At 47.8% G+C, this 22497-nt stretch overlaps 1 protein-coding gene across 1 annotated transcript in view; it reads right to left on the bottom strand.

The window, feature by feature from the left end:
• Positions 1-1765: 1765 nt before the first annotated feature.
• Positions 1766-22497, bottom strand: part of LOC125310981 (FERM and PDZ domain-containing protein 4-like) — a 64461-nt gene continuing 43729 nt past the window's right edge. Inside the window, 17 exon segments of the mRNA XM_048268781.1 lie at positions 1766-4148; positions 6303-6804; positions 6807-7045; positions 8070-9116; positions 9871-10006; positions 10245-10427; positions 10530-10619; positions 11920-12046; positions 12292-12428; positions 13039-13122; positions 13124-13159; positions 14607-14750; positions 15244-15351; positions 15589-15693; positions 16305-16350; positions 18373-18475; positions 20090-20250. Of these exon segments, the coding sequence (XP_048124738.1) occupies positions 2713-4148; positions 6303-6804; positions 6807-7045; positions 8070-9116; positions 9871-10006; positions 10245-10427; positions 10530-10619; positions 11920-12046; positions 12292-12428; positions 13039-13122; positions 13124-13159; positions 14607-14750; positions 15244-15351; positions 15589-15693; positions 16305-16350; positions 18373-18475; positions 20090-20250 (4684 nt within the window). The 3' untranslated portion in view covers positions 1766-2712.

Here is a 22497-nt window from a genome sequence, read left to right as displayed (position 1 = left end):
CAGCCTCAAGGCTATTAGATTACTTTGGGTTTAGATAATGACCCTGGTTGAAATCGACCTTTATTTATTTTACATGCTGTTCATTTGCAACAAATGGAATATTACCTCATCTGTTATACATAATTGTTTCTAAACTTATTTACTGTTACCTCTGTGAAATCTAAAAACAACAAATCAAAACATTTTCAGCAGGACGTGTTTTTGATGTTCACTTTAACTGCATAGGCTTACTTATCATAGCTGTCCAAAAGTAGATAGCTGACAACAAAGTAGCCTATATAGCTGGTATGAGATTTGAAATAGGCCTACGAAATAGTATTTTGTAATTTGTATTTTATTGGGTTGAAGAAAATTGCTGCGTATTTTATTGTCACCTTCCTAAAATAAGGGCACAATTTCCCCCCCTAAATCATTCAATATTTGGTAAACTTTTATGTGTTTTAAGAAGAATCTGAAAAATAAAACACTTTGCCATAAGTAGGCTACATAACATGTAGGTTGCTCACACACACCAAGGGCATAGGTTTGCTCTCAGCTTTGGTTGGGACATAAACCGGTTGTCCTCGTGAAGTACACTTTATGAGGACATGTTTGAATGAATAAGACTTCACATCAAAAATAATATTAATGAGTTCACTAAATATTGGTAGGGACAATTTTGTCGCCCCAAAGTATTAATGAGTGGACTTGACCCTGTGGTTCATATGCAATCCATGCCCTTGACATGCCCATGAGTTTGAAGTTCTTTAAAAAAAAAAAAAAACATTTTTAGCATTTTGAAAATACAAAAATAAAGTATTTTGATACATGGAGTGGCTACTGTATTTTATAGTTCATTTTGACACAATTAGGATACATTTTATTTAAAAAAATACATTTTGCTGTATTTTTGCCCATCCCTGGCTGTCCAATTGTATAAATGTGCCATTTGGAATAGTTGCATCATGCTCTCTGCCTGCAGTGTATACCCCCAATCATAATGTCTACACTATGGCAAAATGGTTTTGACCAAGAAGTTTTATGTGTAATTAAAGAGTAGAATTTGTTTCTTAAGTCTAAAATGATCCCTTTTTGAAATCACTGTTACAGAATCAAGCATTGGCCTGGCTTCATTTAATTTCTCCCAAAGTTTGTAAAGCTGCCTTTGTCCTCTCTAGTGAAACTGTGGAGATATTTTAAGATACCACTAAATACATTGGTCTCAACAAAATCATCACTGTTCAGGTCAGTAGCAGTGTCCAAGCTACCAATCTTCAGAAGTGCAGTCCTTAACTTGATTTTGTAGCGCGTGTGGAGTCAGCTGAGTCTTTGCCCAGGCACAGAGTCTCAGAGGAGGCTTTGTGAGTGTGGCCATGTCATGTCTTCCTGCCTAACAAAACCGAGCAAGCACTGTCCTGAGTTGGGAATTCACTGTGTTTGTAAACACACCTGAGAGATGCCTTACCAGAGTCCAAGGTTCCCATGTGCATCTAGGCAGATTTTAGACATAACAGACAGATAACATGGCAACCAGATAACTTTTCTCAAAATGTTCTCAGGGTTTGTGTAGTGTGTCAGTCAACAGCCACATCTGTTGTCATGTTTACATTTCTTCATTTAACAAACTCTGGGAAAGTCTTTTGGGCAATTATATTCCTTATTAAACATACTTTTTATGAGGAGTTGTTTATAGGTGTTATAGGTGAATAGGTGAACTAAATTAGAGAGATTTGGTGTATGATTGTAAACTAACAAAAAGTGTATTTCAAAGTTTAAGTCTTTAAATATTTTTATTGGAGTGCTGAGAAGATTGCCGTGGTAAAGTGCGAGACATTCAAATTATAATGTGGGCAATGTGATCTGTGAAATGTTTGCATAAACACAGCAATGTTTTTAATAAAGTGATGGGGACACATGACCAATATTTCTTAAAAGCAAAGATAAAACACAATAGTTAGAAAAGTATTAAATCATTAAACAATCAATAGACAATGACAAGTTATATTATGGAATTTCATAAATAATCTGTTGCATTAAATAATTTAGCCATTTTCATGTCATAGCATCTGTATGTCTGTTAAAAAGACTACATTACTGTAAAATTGCATTAAGAAGCACTAGTAAATATTGAGCTGTGGAACTGAAGCTCCTCAGTAAAGCCATTTGACCTAATTTCCTCGCAAGTTGCCAATATGTTACAGCATTTTGCTTAAGATATTAAGAATAGATTAGTACTATAATCTTCCCTTTTAGTCTTCTTAAATTTCTATAGCATTTATAGATTCATATATATGTCTATATACAATTTTTACATATAAAATAAATATGCACAGAATAAGAATGATTACAGCAGTTTACATTTATGTATTTCAAAGGGGTTATCACCCCTTGGGTCCACGTATGGCTTTGCAGTTACAGATAGTCCGGACTAAAGACAGATATAGCTCAGTCTGGCTACAAATGTGAACTCCAGTCACCCTAAAAACAGTCTAGCCTAATGGCATGCAGTCCAGTCAAAATGAAGACACATAATTGTCTAGTCAAGTTAAAAATGTATAATTCAGGCTGAAGCTGTGAAGTCTGCCGTGAAGTCAGCCCGGTTGGGTTGGAGACGTAGTACAGGTGTACAGGTGTGCAGTCCCCCTCATCTCATCATATTCGGTGGATTCTTCAAAGACAGTCCTGTCAGGATTATACACGGTCCAGTCTCGCAAAAAGGAGGTTTTTGAACAACTATTTGCTAAGTAGTGTCTTCAGTGAGCGAGTTAGGGTGTTGGCGATGGCGGACATGGTGCTTGAGTGTCGTGCCAGCGCCTTCACGCTGTGGTCACCAGGGGCACAGCCGGAGGCGGCCTCGGCGGCGCGTAGCAGGCAGATGTAGTTCATCACCACCTCGTCCACCTTGGCCACCACCTCGCGCTGTTGCTGCGAGGCTGCGGCCCCGAGGCCCCTCACCAGGCACATGCAGGCCTCGGACAGGCAGCAGAGCACCTGGAAGCTGCAGGTGACGGCCAGTAGCATCTCCTCGGGGCTGCCGTGGGCCTGGGCCATGCGCCGACACGCGCGGCCCAGCTCTTTGGACTCGATGGACAGCAGCTGCTTGTACTGGGCCAGCTCCTGGGCCTGGAGCGGGGGCACGCCCCGGTCACCCCGGCCGACGCTGGAGCGCACCAGCGCGATGACCTCACTAGAGTCGCGTCGCACGTCGGCGAAGCCGGCCGGGTAGGAGTACATGCGGTCTTTCAGAGCGTTAATGCGGGCCAGCCGGTCGCCAAAGCTCATGTTGTTCAGGACCTCCCCGTAGAGCTGCTCTCCTGCCGTGTCCAGGGCAGGGCTGGGATTGTACTGGGAGGGCCCCGATTCGTCCAGGTCGCCCCGGAACCTTCCGGAGGAATCTCCATCCGTGTCGTCCTCCTCCGTCTGGCTCTTTCTCTTGAAAAAGCAGTAGCTGAAGGGACCGTGGCACCTCCAGGGACTGGCGTCCAGCTTCTGGGATCCCTTCATGTGCTTGCTGTCCTTCTGCAGCGGAAGCATCACGGACGCCCTGCGGCTGTCTCGGCCACCGCTGGACCAGCAGGTGGTCTGCGAGGACATGGAGCCCTGCGAGTAGCTCTTGGACAGCCTCTTCTTGGTGGGCCGGCGCTGCTGCAGTTTGGGGTCCACTGGTTGAACGGGCGCCTGGGAGCACCGGGTGGCCGAGGAGCCTCTGGACCGGTCAAAAAGCGTCTCGACGCTCCCCGAGCCGGCGGTGATGTTGCTGGTGCTCCTCCTGAGCTCGCGGCTCCGGCGCAGGCTGCTCATGGACGACGAGTCGCACTGGTACAGCAGTGGCACCTGGCCCTGGACGTGGTTTTGCCGGAGCGGATTCGGCAGCTCCTGTTTTGGCACGCTGGAATTGACCATCAGGGTCCTGGCGTTATGTGGCGGCGGAGGCGGAGGTGGTGGTGGAGGAGGAGGAGGATGGGGAGGCGAAGGTGGAGGGGGCGGTGCAGGGGAGGGGCAGGCTTTGACCTGCCGCGGGTAAAGCACAGGCAGCTGGTCTCCCGCTCCGGGCGCGAACTGCTCGGAGCGCGCTACACTGGGGGTGGCAGACAAACAGAGAGAATCATTAGGGGCCTGGTGGACCGCATGCTTCGTCCTCCAGTCAGACCTGAGCCAGTCGTCGGCAGCTGCAGCAGCAGCAGCAGCAGCAGCAGCAGCAGCAGCAGCAGCAGCAGCAGCAGCAGCAGCAGCAGCAGCAGCAGCAGCAGCAGCAGCAGCAGCAGCAGCAGCAGCAGCAGCAGCAGCAGCAGCAGCAGCAGCAGCAGCAGCAGCAGCAGCAGCAGCAGCAGCAGCAGCAGCAGCAGCAGCAGCAGCAGCAGCAGCAGCAGCAGCAGCAGCAGCAGCAGCAGCAGCAGCAGCAGCAGCAGCAGCAGCAGCAGCAGCAGCAGCAGCAGCAGCAGCAGCAGCAGCAGCAGCAGCAGCAGCAGCAGCAGCAGCAGCAGCAGCAGCAGCAGCAGCAGCAGCAGCAGCAGCAGCAGCAGCAGCAGCAGCAGCAGCAGCAGCAGCAGCAGCAGCAGCAGCAGCAGCAGCAGCAGCAGCAGCAGCAGCAGCAGCAGCAGCAGCAGCAGCAGCAGCAGCAGCAGCAGCAGCAGCAGCAGCAGCAGCAGCAGCAGCAGCAGCAGCAGCAGCAGCAGCAGCAGCAGCAGCAGCAGCAGCAGCAGCAGCAGCAGCAGCAGCAGCAGCAGCAGCAGCAGCAGCAGCAGCAGCAGCAGCAGCAGCAGCAGCAGCAGCAGCAGCAGCAGCAGCAGCAGCAGCAGCAGCAGCAGCAGCAGCAGCAGCAGCAGCAGCAGCAGCAGCAGCAGCAGCAGCAGCAGCAGCAGCAGCAGCAGCAGCAGCAGCAGCAGCAGCAGCAGCAGCAGCAGCAGCAGCAGCAGCAGCAGCAGCAGCAGCAGCAGCAGCAGCAGCAGCAGCAGCAGCAGCAGCAGCAGCAGCAGCAGCAGCAGCAGCAGCAGCAGCAGCAGCAGCAGCAGCAGCAGCAGCAGCAGCAGCAGCAGCAGCAGCAGCAGCAGCAGCAGCAGCAGCAGCAGCAGCAGCAGCAGCAGCAGCAGCAGCAGCAGCAGCAGCAGCAGCAGCAGCAGCAGCAGCAGCAGCAGCAGCAGCAGCAGCAGCAGCAGCAGCAGCAGCAGCAGCAGCAGCAGCAGCAGCAGCAGCAGCAGCAGCAGCAGCAGCAGCAGCAGCAGCAGCAGCAGCAGCAGCAGCAGCAGCAGCAGCAGCAGCAGCAGCAGCAGCAGCAGCAGCAGCAGCAGCAGCAGCAGCAGCAGCAGCAGCAGCAGCAGCAGCAGCAGCAGCAGCAGCAGCAGCAGCAGCAGCAGCAGCAGCAGCAGCAGCAGCAGCAGCAGCAGCAGCAGCAGCAGCAGCAGCAGCAGCAGCAGCAGCAGCAGCAGCAGCAGCAGCAGCAGCAGCAGCAGCAGCAGCAGCAGCAGCAGCAGCAGCAGCAGCAGCAGCAGCAGCAGCAGCAGCAGCAGCAGCAGCAGCAGCAGCAGCAGCAGCAGCAGCAGCAGCAGCAGCAGCAGCAGCAGCAGCAGCAGCAGCAGCAGCAGCAGCAGCAGCAGCAGCAGCAGCAGCAGCAGCAGCAGCAGCAGCAGCAGCAGCAGCAGCAGCAGCAGCAGCAGCAGCAGCAGCAGCAGCAGCAGCAGCAGCAGCAGCAGCAGCAGCAGCAGCAGCAGCAGCAGCAGCAGCAGCAGCAGCAGCAGCAGCAGCAGCAGCAGCAGCAGCAGCAGCAGCAGCAGCAGCAGCAGCAGCAGCAGCAGCAGCAGCAGCAGCAGCAGCAGCAGCAGCAGCAGCAGCAGCAGCAGCAGCAGCAGCAGCAGCAGCAGCAGCAGCAGCAGCAGCAGCAGCAGCAGCAGCAGCAGCAGCAGCAGCAGCAGCAGCAGCAGCAGCAGCAGCAGCAGCAGCAGCAGCAGCAGCAGCAGCAGCAGCAGCAGCAGCAGCAGCAGCAGCAGCAGCAGCAGCAGCAGCAGCAGCAGCAGCAGCAGCAGCAGCAGCAGCAGCAGCAGCAGCAGCAGCAGCAGCAGCAGCAGCAGCAGCAGCAGCAGCAGCAGCAGCAGCAGCAGCAGCAGCAGCAGCAGCAGCAGCAGCAGCAGCAGCAGCAGCAGCAGCAGCAGCAGCAGCAGCAGCAGCAGCAGCAGCAGCAGCAGCAGCAGCAGCAGCAGCAGCAGCAGCAGCAGCAGCAGCAGCAGCAGCAGCAGCAGCAGCAGCAGCAGCAGCAGCAGCAGCAGCAGCAGCAGCAGCAGCAGCAGCAGCAGCAGCAGCAGCAGCAGCAGCAGCAACAGCCGGCTGGCAGGGCTCGCGAGGCTTTTTGGACGGCGAGGCCAGCGGAGCGCTCTGTTGGTGGTCAGTGCCACCACTGCTATTGCAGTCTTCTCTGACCTCATTTGAACCTACTCGATCAAGGTGGGCGATACTTAGCCTACTGTGTCTCTGGCTGGCCAGCAGGCCCTCCTCAGGCAGAGGCTCTTGTCTCTGGATCATCTCGCAGAACGAGGTGCGCTCCACGTCAAACTGACCCCTCCTGCGGCTCTCTCGGGCCGTGAAGGTGTTGAACTTCCCCGTGTTGGGGTCGTAGGCGCTCTTCTTGTGCTGCTTCCCCGGCCCTGCGCCGGAGCTGGGCCGCTTGCCCCCACACGAGTTGAGCAGCGTGTTGGAACGCGACCTGGCCATGTAGTCGCTCAGGGATTTGTCCTCCATGGTCTCCGGCTCCATCTCGATGCCGTCCGAAGGTAGAGTCGGCTGGGAAGGCACTCTTGGCGGGCGGGCGGACGACTTGGCTCCGGCCTGGCGGTGGCGCTGGACTCATGGGGCTTGGGGATGGGTGCAGGCCGCGAGCAGGGCGACACCGGGAACTCGGTCTGCTCCTCCTGCAGCGGCTGGTAGCCCTCGGTGGTGGCCACCAGGAGGCGCATGTGGCTCTCGGAGAGCTTGTGGGCCGCCGCCTGCTCCGAGCTCTCAGTCATCTCCGACGAGTTGGTTTCATTGCCTGAATCAGAGGAGGATGCTGGGCTGAACGTTCGAGATATGGCACTTCCTGCACGTAAGATCCAAAATGCTGATTATTATATAGCTTTGTTTTTTTTTTATGTACGACTGATTATTATTAGCAAAGTGCCCAACAGAGATACTATTCACTAATGGAAATTATTTATTTATACATACAAAGCTTCAAATCATTTATTACAAATCAGATGTCAGTTAATAAGCTATAAAATGCTACTTTGTGAGGGGAATGGTAACATCTACAACTCATGACTTCACACATACAGGAACTCTACACATGTGTTCAATCAAAATGTATCATTTGTTTGAATGTGTTCGTTTAATTTGTAAGAACAGCTCAGGGCTGATACTTTATCTAATATTTATCAATTCAAAACAATATTGTTGGCTGAAATAACAGCACAACGCCTGTGCACATACCCTAATGAGTCCTCTTAATGAGGTAGAGGGGTAACAAGGGACAGCCGAATCAATCATTCCGTTAGCACTACACTTTCCACCCATGTTTTCATGTATTTTATATCCACTGCAGACAATACAATATTTGTCCAATTAATATTCTTTTAACGATATCATTCATTATATTGTCATATTCTAGTTCATGAGCAACTCCATAAAATGAATGTTGTGTAGTCCTATGGAAATGTCATGACTGACTAATATTAATGTGGGTGTTCTGGGCTAAGGTATTTATAGTAGCAGCGCTGTCCAGGGTATTCATTCAAGTGATGGTGATTAATGAATTAGCATTCGCAATGCTCATAAGAGAAGCTTGAGAACCTGTTTTGTTCATTTACAATTTGGCTCTCTAATTCTAGCCACCACCATGTTCTAGTCTGTACTCATTTATCATGTCTGGAATGCTATTGCAATGTGCTAGCAACCACTTATATCTTGAGTAAATATCTACATATCGTTACCTCTATTATGCACATGGAATAGGATGTGTGTTTGTGTGTTTGTGTGTGTGTGTGTGTGTGTGTGTGTGTGTGTGTGTGTGTGTGTGTGTGTGTGTGTGTGTGTGTGTGTGTACTTGGTAAAGTAAGTGTGAGGACCTGCACTGCTGTTGGGTCTCGGTGGCCGTGTCGGCTCCTCTGCCACAGCCAATGCCTCCAGTGCTTGTAGGGTGGTGACCACCGCATGGTCCAGCCTCTTGCCTGAGCTGCCCTCTCCGCGTGTGGGCACGGCGTCGATCAGAGACACTGGCATATCATCATTCTCACAGGAGCCCTGTGGCTGACCCTTGCCCTCCGCCCCCTCCTCATCGGAACTGTCCCTGAAGCCGTGAGGTGGCGCGGCGATGGCCATGTTGAGAGTCCTTAGCAGCGCATCGCTCTCCTCGTTGTCCTCCCCCTCGGGGGGCGGAAGTGACGTCAGGTCGATGATGTCGTCGCTGGAGCCCGAGAGCGACAGGAAGGTGGGATTCCCGGGGGGCGGCGGCGACAGGGCCCCGGCCTCGCTCTCCTCTCCCTCGCCGCCGGTGACGGTGGAGTCCTCCTCGCAGCTGCCGTCGTCCTCGTCCTCCACGTCGTCCGCGGCCTCGGGGTAGCAGAGGTCGCGTAGGAGCGGCTCTTCGGGGCCCTCCTCGGGGCCGGCGAAGATCTTGCCCTCGCCGATGTTGCTGTACACCACGTTCTTGAAGGCCATGCCGTCCGGCACGCGGAGGCCGCCGGCGCCAGCCGGGAGGAACGCCGACCGACCACCGTCGGCCATTTCGGGGCTCTCATCCATGAGCCGCTGGTAGCCCATGTTCTGAGGGTTCACCGAGTCCAAAGCGGGGTCGCCGAAAATGAAGGAGACTTTTGTGTTGCGGGGTGAGTCTTGGGGCCTCTGTCGTGGAGGGGGCAGTGGTGGGGGGATGGGGCTTCTCCGCCCCCCCGCGGGCCTCTCCAAGGGAGGAGGCGGGGGTGGCCGGAAAACCTCCGTTCGGAAGGGAGAGCCGTGATTATTCTCCTCTATAGTAGTCTCTGGGTAGTCCGAGTCCGAGTCTCTGGGGTAGGGTTGGCTGGGGTAGCCCTGACCACTGGTGTAGCCCTGAGCACTGGGGTCCTCCAGGTCTCCGAAGGAAGTGCTGTAAGGCCACTCCAGCCCGCGATCCTGACCTGAAACACAACAAGCACGCTCAAAGGTTTGCTTTCCCCTGAGGCTAAGTTCCTGCACTGCTTACATAATAGATATAAAATGCTTGCACTTCCAGGTAGTCATTTTTTTGTCTATTCCAGTTAGGGATGATGAAAGGTACTTGTGTAGGCTACTTGTGTTCTGTGGCATCCCTTCTTACAGTACACCTCTGAGTGCTGCCTTGTCTTTACTTTGAATAGCTGACAACATGTACGTAGGCATCACAAGGACATGTAGTTGTAAATGGTTTGTTTTGGCATTAATGATCCGGGGTAACCTCACGATACCATACATGATTCATACCATGATTCTATATAACAGCAAAGGCAAAGCCTTGGATCACACAACCACATAGATCATAAAAGTAAAATGTGATGATTCTGTTTAATATCTGACTGTTATTAACTTTAACTTCAAAACTTAAAATGACCTTTCCTTTTGTCTCTTTTTAGATCTTTGATGCTGTACTGATGCAACAGCAAGTACGGTGGACTGGACTACACCACACCACACCACACCACACCACACTAACCCATAGCGATATTTTGAGCACCTGCATTATTTCCCAACTATTAGCCACGGTTTATACATTGATTTCTTCAGCTATTAGGTTAGAATACACGGGGGCAGTTAATATGGTTTTAATATAGTCTTGTTTTTTTAACTTGCACAAAACACTATCCTGGGGCTAATACACAATGCGGCTAATACACAGGAAATGACTGTAGTACTCACTGTCCATGTCCCCCATGCTGTTGCTATTAGCCATGTTAAATATGGACCGTCTGGAATCCACTAGCAGCCGATAGTAACCTGCTGTCATGCAGGCCAGATTCATGGCATCACTTGACTCCATCAGCAATGTGATGGGCTGTTGGAGAACCAAAACAATATTATTATTATTATTATTATTATTATTATTATGTGAATAAGTTATTATTTTTCTCATGCTTTCAAATGATTAATCCTAACATCAGAATGCTAACAGTAGACCGTAAATATTTTTGACATAATTCTGAGTCAAACAATATCTATCAGACGCTTCCAATTTGCACTGACAGATGTATCATTTTATTTAGAACAGTTTTGCTAGTGTCTTCCTACATTACCTTCACGTCCAGCACATGTAGCTCCACCCGGACATTGGTCTCATCCTCGGTGAGGATCTCGATTCTGTTCACATGGCTGAAGTCCGCTAAAAGAGCCACTAGATTGGTCTTGACATTGATGACATGACTGATGCCATACCTTGGGCCCACAAGTAAGATGACGTCTGTTTGTTTCTCTCCTTGCTGTAAAAAGAGTGTGTATTAATGAGGACCTGTTGAGGAGATAGTACACAGATATATCTTGTAGCTGGAGTAACATTTACAGAGCAACAAAGCTGTGCTTACCAGGAGAAAAGATTTGAATATTCTTCCACCGTACAATCTCAGCTCACTGAGATACTTCAAATAGTGCACCTTTGCCTGCAACACTGTCATCTGAGACAATATACAAAACAATCAGGATAGGATTATGTTCACAAGGAAATAAGACATACAGAAATATGAATAGTGACTGTGAACACTGAACACTGTGGTGCCTTTTTAAATTAGGGGATACTATTTCCATAAAAGGGTGTGGTTGAGATGACTAACTAAGGATACAAGATATTGTGTCACCCTCTGGGGAGCTGGTATTAAGTTCCATACTGGGTTCTATGAATATCATACAAACTGTTATGAGAGACTGTTATTGAGGCGGTGGTAGTGTAGTGGTGAAGGAGTTGGGGTAGCGTGCAGTAGCCTGAAAGTTGTCGGTTCAATTCCCAGCTTCCACCGTTGTGCCCTTGAGCAAGGCACTTAACCCCAAGTTGCTCCGGGGACAATGTGATCCCTTGTAATATAGCTGACATATAAGTCACTTTGGTCAAGAAGTGTCTGCTAAATGTAATGTAATGTAATGTTAAGGATCATTGGTGCTTCACTCCCCTCCCTGAAGGACATTTACACCACCCACCTCACCCGCAAGGCGACCAAAATTGTGAGTGATGCAAGTCACCCCGCTCACAATCTGTTTGATCTACTGCCCTCTGGGAAGAGGTACAGAAGCCCTGCGCCCCAAGACTACCAGACTCACCAACAGCTTCATACACCAAGCTGTAAGGATGCTGAACTCTCTCCCTCCCTCCCCCCTCCACCCTCAGCTACATAACATCCTGGACATTGGACCCACAATGGCCGCCTGCACTACTCCACTTGCACACTTGAACACTTGCACACTTGTACACTTTACAACTTGGTGTTGTTGTCCTGAAAACACAACACTTCTGCTGCTCTTACATAACTTGCACCACTATGCCACTTTCTTTTATTACTCAGGTCAAACAGAACTACCCAAGCCTCTTATTGGCCTGACTTTGCACTAGTTTTTATTGACTGTCTATGCACAATTTCAACAAAATTTTGCTGCTCTTATTTTTTCATTATTATATGTGCCCTCTTATTTACTTATTTACTTACTTTTTTGTTTACTTGAATGTTATGTTTGTCTGTGGACTTAAAATTGGTAAAATATGTCTGTCTTCACCGTGGGATAGTGAGAAACGTAATTTCGATCTCTTTGTATGTCTGGAACATGTGAAGAAACTGACAATAAAGCTGACTTTGACTTTGACTTTGACTTTGACTTATCAGCCATGTATTATTCAAGGGGTAAAACCTCTGAATGCCAGTAGATGTCTCCCTTTCACCATTATTTCTCCTGCCAGTATGGGGCAGAAAGGAGATCATTGGTACCCACCTTCTTCCCTGGAGGCACTAGATTCTGATTAGTCTTCAGGATGTGTGTGAGAGCTTTCTTGATATTTTTTTCCTTCATGTGGGACATCACTGACGGGGGAAGAAACAGTGATAGACCCCACTCTTTCCTAAGGGGTAGAGAGAGAGAGGGAGAGAGAAAGAAGAGAGAGAGAGAGAGAGAGAGAGAGAGAGAGAGAGAGAGAGAAGAGGTCACATAGCAGTCCAAGCAATCCTAAAAATGTCCTCTAGTAGGGAAAATAAATGTGCAGAAAAATGGATGCTGAGAGGAGTCTATATTCAACAAGAGATTTCTGAGATGTTATCTACTGGTGTTGATGTAGTGCTGGAGTGGGACTGATCAGAGACGACTCACTGGATGTATTTGAGAGAGACCTTCTGAGTCTGCCGGGTCATCATGGTGAGGATATACATCTGCAGGGCACCGAGGCGCAGCACTGCATCGTACTTCAGCTCGGGGCCAAAGCGCTCCAGCACCACATCATTGCAGCACTGTGCAGCGGGAGAGACTGGAGTTACCTGACAGTTCCTCGCTAAGATGTTAATCCATGAGCTGTGTGCATGCATCTTAAGCTTTGAAGCGTAGCAGCATCATGTCAGCAAAACATGTGCATCTCTGACGTCTCAGTTCACAATGTTGTGCTCTGAGGGAACTACACATACTATCCTTCCAGTGCAGGACTGTCAGCCTCCCTATACAACAGTGCATGTCTGGGCGCAGCTTGTTGAAATTACAATAGATAGCGTAGCAATGCAGACAAGACAGCATCTATACCTAATCTGAGGCAGCATTTCGTATTACACAACTAAGACGATTATAGCCTTTAATATTAACTACACATTCAAGATATATTGTATAGTTTTAGAAAATATGTTCCCTTTCCTATACACAAAAAAACCTATGCAGTTATGTACATAACAGTATGTAATTATATATATTTGCGATGGTATGCTTTTCAAGGTCAGATATGTGCATACTGAAGCATGGTCATCGCCTCTTTTTGTTGTTATCTCTAACACACACACACACACACGTGCACACACTCCCTTGTGAAGGCCGACAACATAGACCTGACCTTGGCTGCGGAGCTTCTGAGCCTACCTGCACGTAGAGGTATTCAAAAGCTACTGCGTCTCTCCTGAGAAGGTCAACTGGATCCTTTGGGACAAAGCTGATTCTGAAAAAAACACTTCATCTTATGTGACCCAGGTCTCTGCGTAACCTGGCCAGAGAAAGAGAGAGAGAGAGAGAGACAGAGAAAGAGAGAGAGAGAGAGAGAGAGAGAGAGAGAGAGAGAGAGAGAAGAGGGAGGAAAAAAGGACATAAAGCGGTGTGTGGTCACCCACCCAGTGAAAAGGGTAGAGCCCATATGGCAATGCTGCCTCTCATTACCCCCTTCCCAAATATACTCACAGCAAACCAAACTGTGAGCATAACAACCACAAACAAAAGTGCCTCAGCAGGATGGTGCTTGAGCGATATGAATGGAGGACGGAGTTTTCTTTTGGCCACTGAATGAAACAGGAGCAGTCCATTGCACCCACCATCATTTGCATTTCAAGACAACAGAGCGAGACAATTCTCATTAAAGAAGCAGCGTCCTTCACACTCACACACACACACACACACACACACACACACACACATACACATATACACACACACACACAGACACACACACACACACACACACACACACACACACACAGATATACACATCCACATATACACACACACACACGCGCACACACCTCGTCAAGAGAGCAAGCTCTGCTTTGCTCATCAGCAATTCTCGGCAAGCGGTGGCTGAAGCGACAGATGTGCCGCGGGAATATTCAGAGTTCCGCCCTATGATCTTTCACGTTCATTTAAATATCGAAAGCTATATCCACGACGATGGCAAGTCTGATAAATCACGCGCCGGGGCGGCGGCGTCCACTGCATACAGAATGAGTGCCTCACAGCTACAAAGGCCAATCGCCAGCTTCCACTGGATGCCTGTCAAATGTTTGCCTCTCGGACACCGATGTCAAAGATGTGCCTGTCAAATGTTTGCCTCTCGGACACCGATGTCAAAGATGTGTCCGAGAGGCATTCATTACATTGATCTTGCATCCTGTATGTCAAGCTGCTGACTTTGTGCAGTAGTCTAGTGCTTTCTTCTCCTGGCATAGTGATCCTAGCAGATGGACTTGCAGAAGAATGGCAAATATTATGACAACTGGCTCTCCATCCTGCTGAGGTTCTGTACCCAAAATAGGTGTGATGTGTGCAATGTATAATCAATTTTATGCAAAACACGTCACTGAATCCACTGGGCTTTATGACCTTGCCAGAAAGGTTTGGTGTGTATTGATTTGTTTCTGCTTAAGTGCTTTGCTATTGCAGAAGCTGATGGGTCCTCTTCTCTCCCTGTTGTTTACCTCTTAAATCTGTGAAGTGACCTGAGCATGGCTCAATAATGTATTTGTGCTGACATCATTCTGTCTTTTTAACTAATCAGTTTGTGTGCATTGGCTTATTGTCGTCGCAAGATGGTCGTACATGATTGGTGGTTCCCATTCTCTCCCACTGTTTCACTCTCTCCATTCCATCTCCTCTCCTCCTCTCATCTCATCTCATTTTGATCTTCTTCTTCCTCTTCTCCGCGGCCTCTCGCTCATTCTCACCTGAGTGAGCATCTCCTGTTCGTGCAGCAGCTGCAGGGTCTTGTTGGACGCCTCGGCCCTCTGCTCGCCTCTCTGCTCCAGCGTCAGGGAGAAGTGCTCGATGCATTTGAGGGACAGCTTCTCCTGCAGCGTCATGATCACATCCTGGCATGGAGAGGAGAAAAGATAGAGAGAGAGAGACAAAGAGGAGGGGTGTGGAGAGATGACAAGGCTTGTAATGCTTTCAGCACCCAGGGGTACACAGAACAAATACAGCGAAAACAAAAGGCCGAACAAAACAAAAAAAAAGATTAATTTAATCAATCATGTTATTCTTGCTTTATGTTGCTGTGACAGGCTCCGATGATGTTTGGAGAGTTAATGAAAACTGTGCAGACTCATTGGTGATTCATGTCACATCGTTCCCCCATTAGAATGGGCTGATCTCAGCTAAGGAATAATCGCTTGACGGGGAAATTCATCAAGATGACAAGGGAGGAAAAATTAATATTACTGTATGTCATTATAAGTCATACCACGTGGGTCAAAGAAAGACTTTCTATTTTATGAGCACTGTCGAACTCTGTTCTCCTGACAAGTGGAGTTACGCAAAAGGGAGTCCACATGTCGGCATTTGACATGATACTATGAAGCTCACCTTGACAGAGGTGCTCGTATCGAAGCGAAAGGACTTGGTCTGTCCATTCTCCAGGTAAACCTTCAGAACGTTGGGCATGAACAGGAGCGAGTTGTCCTTCACTGCATCCTGAAGATGTTCAAAGAATTATTGCCCATACTCACATCACATGCATGCAATTATGCACTCACTGACATTAACAAGTAGACAGGCATATCAACACATTTACACATTCACACCCACACACATGCATGCAATCAGACACACAATCTATCAACCATGAAATGGAGTTAAGAAATAATAAATCATATTGTCACTCACACATCATTCCTACTATAGTGAAAGACGTTCATGCAGGGAACCTACCGGAACCTGGCCGTTTATGATGACCTCTTCGGCAAAGCGCACTTTGACTGGGTTGGATTTCAATTTGGCTTTTTTGGCTGCACTGATAAATGCTGATTTGGGAGACTGTGGAGAAGAGGAGAGAAGATTAGAATTTAAACCAGCCAACACATCCACATGCCTACATGAATAACAGTGGGTTTGCAGCAGAGTATATTCTGTACATTCATTTGATACTGAAGTATTTAATGTCATAAATCTATGTTCACAAAGTTGAGAGAGTACATTTCTTCTGCCTACACTGTCCCTGTTTGTTTGAGACTGAATGCATTTCAGGTCAGCTGACCGGCCTGTGAACTTTTAACAGTCATGTCAGCGTCATTTGTTAATGAGCCTACAGGGACACACTCAACTTAAGGCCAACAAACGTCTTGGTGAACTCCCTGCTTTCCTGTAGCTATCACTCTAAGTTAGCCTCTCCAGAGGCCAGTGGCATTCGCTGACATTACAACCCCCAAGGCTTGAGGGGGGGAGAAACCGCATAAGCAGTGCAAATGAATGTTAATGAAATCAGTCATTTGCATAGGCACACGCGGCACAAAGGTCTCTGCTTGGCAAAGCCTAGTGGACAGGCCCAAGGCCAGTCTTGAAATGACAGACAGTGACCGAGGCTGAGGCGGAGCAGATGTTTACTAGCGGCACTGGTGTCAGGTGTGTGGAGGGGTGCGTATACTCGCCGGGTAGGGTTGAATCACGGTCAGTGTGATGAACTCCTTGCAGTTCCTTAAGTGAGAGGGCAGAGCACATGAGGACAACGTAATTTAACAAGCACTGAACAAAAGAAGGAATCAGCATGTTCAGCTTGAATGTGTTAACACGTGTGGATTTCATGGATGAATGAATGAGGTAGAATGGAAGGGATGAGTTTATATCTCTCACACACAGACAGACACATATACACACCTACCTGCATATCCACACATATAAACACATGGACACACACATGTGCAGATACATAAATATACAATATATTGCAGGCAGAAAGATATTTCTCATAATGGGTGTGAGAAGAGGATGTACATCACAGGGCTAAGGCACTTTAGTTTGTGGATAAACATTGTTGTTGTTGTTCTTGGGTAACATACATTTAGAGGCAGGGAAGTGAAGAGTGGGAAAAGCCCAAAGCCAAAATCTCTTTCTCACTTTTTTTTATCTTTTCACACATAGATACGCATGCACACACACACAGACACACACACACACACACACACACACACACACACACACACACACACACACACACACACACACACACACACACACACACACACACTGGTATGACACAGCAAAATAAGTATTTGGTTTCAATCCCAAATGTGTCATTTTCCTCCATGCTGAAATGTTAGCAGCCCATAAGAGGGAACAACAGTCATTTCCCCTCTCCCTGGCATCCTGTTTCTTATAGTTGTTTCATTAGCCACAGTAATTACTACACAGTTGGGCCTATGTGTCCAGGAGAGATCTCCTCCAGCCAGTCCTCTTAAGAGCATTTCAGGTCCTCTCCCCTGTTTCATATGCAGCGAACAGCGCAGAGACCAGCCAGGAGCTCAGCTGATAGATGACCGAGTAGACCGTGGCGTGGCCATTAACTGCACATCAGAGAGCATTAAAAAGTGCTTCCTGGTTTCCCAAGCAACAAAAAGAAACCCCACTTCAGATCTGCTGGGACCAATAAGAGCCATCCAGGTCACACAGCTCCAAATGGAGCTGCTCCACTGTCCAATCAGATGGCTAATATGTGCTAGGTGTTCTGGTGGTGCCGTATCATCACCAGACATTAGTGATGGCAATATGGGTCGGTGTTGAGAGATGTGCTAAATTTTAGCACTAATTTATTCATTACCCTCTGGTTAATGGCTCCAATAAGTCAGATAGATTCAGTGATGGCTGATGTGGTAAATGGTTAGAAGGTGACAACGAAGCTGTTGCATAACTATTGAGTCATGTGCAATTACGCCATTCAGAAAAAAAATGCTAAGTCCATCTACTGGCTTTAGAGAGCCATTGTCTCTAAATCCCTAACAGGCCTTGGGCCCATTCATTCCGAGCCATGCGCCCACACTGTAGCCCGTAGTGGATATGAAGCCTTTTGTTGGGAGCGAAGCCCGTGGTGCCAGGACTGATCTCACGAGTGGTGTCAGTGGTCAGTCGGAAAAAGGACCAAATCTCTGAAGACACCCGCAAGTCCAGAGCAAACAAAAGAGAAAGTGCACCACGAAAACTGGATTCACACACCCGCACACACGTTCACACATGTGCACACACACACACACACACACACACACACACACACACACACAGAGCTGACCCTGCAGGACTAAGGCTGAGAGTACATGGCTCTGCTGAGCCCCCTCAACCTGGCCTTGAACTCCTCCAGCTTTAGCACAAGCTCATCCCAATGCTCCATGCACTGTAAAGCCTGGGTTCAACTGGACAGAAGCATTTAGCTTACAGTTTCAGTCACCTTGACCACTCTTCATGTCACTTTTTTGGTCCTGTCTGAACTCTCCCGTAAACTACACATCCATTCCCACAGAGGAAGCGTTTAGGCTTAGATGAGTGGGCCTGAAGATATGCAGGCAGATGATCATGAAGCAGTGCAGATGGATTATTTAATGGGTGGGTTGACTGGAATGGTGGTTGAAAGGATGGAGGGATGGATGAAAGGATGGTGGATGAAAAAGGTGGAGGCCTGCTGGATGAATGGATGGATGGAGTGAGAGTGGTGTGGGTGAGGAGGAGTACCTGACAAGGTCGATGACTCTCTCCCGGGGAGCAGAGGCCACTGGCTCCTCGTTGATCATAATGATCTCATCCCCAGGAATGAGTTTGCCTTCAGACGGACCTCCTGTAATAACACACACAAACACACAAACACACACAGGTACGCATGCACACACACACACACACACACACACACACACACACACACACACACACACACAGATAATTGGCACAGGTGTACACTGCTCATTGTCTTAAATGGAAGATAAGCGTGTGTGTGGTGAATTAGAGGCAAATTAATTTGGCCTTAATTACTACCCACTTAAGACTGTGGAAGGAAAAGAATGACAGATTGGGAGAGAGGGAGTAAGAGAGTAAGAGAGAGAGAGAGAGAGAGAGAGAGAGAGAGAGAGAGAGAGAGGGGTAGATGTAGCCAAAGCAAGAGAGAACTACTGTAAAAAAAAAAGACAGAAAGTCTGAGAGAAGACCGAACCATTGAACAAAGACATGAAAGAGAGAGAGAGAGAGAGAGAGAGAGAGAGAGAGAGCGATATAATGGGCAAAGGAGGACGACAGAATGAACGAGAGCAAAGAGAGGCAGATCGAAGTGAAGGAGGGGCAGCCACGGCCCCATTGTGTGAGCGGAAGACAGATGAAGATGATTTTTGTTCTTGGCGCCCGTGAGGATTTGCCCGTGCTCTAATGAATATTTCCCGGGAAGCCTGTGCGCCGGCGATAGTGTAATCCTGATGGAGAGGATGGATGATGGCGTCGGAGAAGGAGAGAGGACTGAGAGAGCGAGAGAGAGGAAGTCTGACACGAGAGTTAAATGCAAATACTTAGACGCTGGAAATGACCACGGAGTGCAGCTAATTAAAGGAATAGATTGTCTCTCTATCACACACTGGAGGAGATTCAGAGATTTTCTGGATGTCCACTGGCATACAGAAGTGCCTTTGCAGAAACACGCACAGAAAACTGTGTTTTATTTATTTTAAGGCTATATCTCGCAGCACATGTTCATTCACTTGGGGCTGTCTTGTTGATCTAGTTAAGTGTGTTATGGTCAAACTATCCTGTCAATCCTTCAGATGTTACTGTAAGATTCATCACCAAAACTGAGTGGACTCGTCTCCTTCCCTTCATGCTCCCTATGGTGTAACACAAGAGAGAAAGGGATGGTGTTCTGGAGATTTAGAGAGGAGGTCACCAATCACAAGAGGATGGCTTGAATCCCTCCACATAACTCCATTAGAATTCACTTTTCACTTTCCTGTGAAACACAAACCCCTGTTAATCACAGGAAGCGGGAGGTCACAAGAAATAGCGCCACCCGAGAAATCCAAATCCCCGCACTCATTAGCGCCGACACAAAGTGCTCTCATCCCTATTAGCACCAGTTGAAATTCATAAACATGCGCTGCTGGAGAGATGCTGTCTGCAGTCTGTAACTGTAAGACGTGATGTTTTATTTCCTGTTTCAATCTCATATCCAATGCCTTGTTCATATTGTGAGAATCACATCAGAATGATCAAAACAACATTTGACCTGCAATTGATTGGATTAGATTGAGGAGCATTTCTATATCTTGATATGTAGGGTTCATGTGGTATAGATCTATGCAGTAGGTGGGTCTATGTGGGTGTATTATTTAGTATGCAGCATATATGTCATATGTATGAGTGTCTGTGCATGTTTCAAGCCCACAGGTGTGTGTTTGTGTGTGTTTGTATTCACCTGGAGTGACGGAGCGGACCACCACAGGTTTCTCGCTGCCGGCCACGAAGCCAAAGCCCAGGACGGGGTCCCTTCTCATCTCCACCCTCCGAGGGGTTGGGGCCAGCAGCTGCCCTCCATCCAGAGGCACCTCCTCCAGAGAGTTGCTCTGGGACACGTGACTGAGAGAGGACAGAGAGAGACAGGACACACGTCAGCACACAACACACACACACACACACACACACACACATGACATACTGTACCACACACATGACATACCGCACACATCAGAACACACACACACATGACATACCGCACACATCAGAACACACACACACGACACACCACACACATCAACACACACACACACACACATGACATACCAAACACATCAGCACAACACACACACACACACGACATACCACACACATCAGCACACAACACACACATGACATACCACACACATCAGCACACAACACACACACACATTAAATACCACACACATCAGCACACAAAACACACAATATACACAGAGCTTGGAACATCCACTCATTCACAACATAGTGCGCTATGGGGGAACTGGATATTCTAGGCCTAACTATTACACAAGAAATGAAAACGGCCCCTATAGCATGCAAAACAATCAAAACAACATGGCTGTACACACACACATGTAAAAATGAGCATGAATATATAGGCCCACTGTTGGCAGTAAGGAACGGTTGGCACTGGCAGTAAGCTTGGCATGCCATAGTGATGTCATTGTGATAATGTATTGAAATGAGTTGAAATAACATGTTTAACATGTGTTGTGCTCCAGCAGCTGAGATGGTGCAATGACCCATGTTGTGTTCAGGGAAGCGAGCCCAGAGATTAAACGAGCCCACAGCTGGTTTGATCCAGCACAATCATGATAGGTTTTTAATGACTGGATCGAGATGTTTAAAGAAGCGAGACGCGCTTGAAAAGTAATGACATATCGTCCGTTGACACAATGAAAAAAAAAATTTGAATTCCTTCGACTGTGCGGCGCAACTGGGATGATGTCATGGAGCTGGGATGATGGACACAGCGGCCCTAAGACGTGCGGGGACCACAGCTGGCAGGAATGAGATTATGTCAAGGGCACGTTAGTAATCCCAGCTGGGAGCGGCTCAGGGCTGCCCGGCCATGCCAGATGAAAACTTAGATATAAACCAAGTGTGAGGATCCTGGAATTTATTTTTGCGTCCATTCAGTACAAACAAACACACACACACACACACACACACACACACACACAAACAACCATATATGCACACAACACACACACAGATACACACAGACACACACAAACACAGACACAGACACAGACACACACACACACACACACACACAGGCAGGCAAACAACCATATATGCACACACAACACACACACACACACACACACACACACACACACACATACACATATTATCTCTCACAATACAGTATGCACTGATGTATAATACCATGGTGAAGTGCTTACACTTTCACATGGTCTACAAGCTATTGTACTCAATTACATCCCATAATAAAAATTAATTTGTGTAAAATCCCCTACACATTTATTGGCACCCCTTATAAAGACGAGTAAAACAATGTAAAAAAACAAATTGTTGCCATTTTATTGTTTCACAATGTAAACATTCAGGTAAAATTGAACCTTTTCATTCTGAGATAAAAAGGTGTGTGTGCAAAGTATCTGAAACTCACACTTGAGTAGTAGTACAGATATTTGGTCAGAAAATGACTATAAGCATACCACTTAAGTAAAAGTCTATCTATTATGTACAGTACTTAAGTTTGACAAGTAGCACAATGTCTTTGAAGCCTGTACAAAGGTATGGCTACCGTTCATTTTTGACTGCTGCGTCCTTTTATAGGCCTATAATGTAGTTTATCCAACATGTTTAGAAAGGCAGCAACATCACACTCCATGAACATGCTTTGAAAGCCTAAACAAAAGTGCTATTAATGAAAAGCAAGCAGAACTTTTTAATTCATTCAGCTCCTTACAACAGCCTACATAGGCTTTGGCTAAACTGTGGCTTTTGTAGGAAGTAGCAAGAAAAATTAAAACCCAAGTTAAGTACAGACACTCTCCATTCATTAGTAAGTACTGTACTTAAGTATTTCTACTTAGTTACTTTACATCTCTGACCTCAGCCCTGATAAAACTCAGTAACATTGATTAGTAACGTTTATGGTATGCAGTATGCAGTGACATTAATGTTTCATTTCATGAGATCTAGAGTTCTTTTGAGAAGATGAGAGAAGTGTAAAGAAGGACCAAACAAACTGAACTACTGTATTTGGCCACAATTCCCAATGGAAGAAACCAGGCACTGAGCTGCACTAATGTTTTTACACTTCTTTCCTCTTTTCAAAGGAACTCTAGATCTCAT

Source organism: Alosa alosa, chromosome 17, assembly GCF_017589495.1.
Source record: "Alosa alosa isolate M-15738 ecotype Scorff River chromosome 17, AALO_Geno_1.1, whole genome shotgun sequence".
Lineage (NCBI taxonomy): Eukaryota > Metazoa > Chordata > Actinopteri > Clupeiformes > Clupeidae > Alosa > Alosa alosa.
This window is presented reverse-complemented; position numbering and strand designations above follow the sequence as displayed.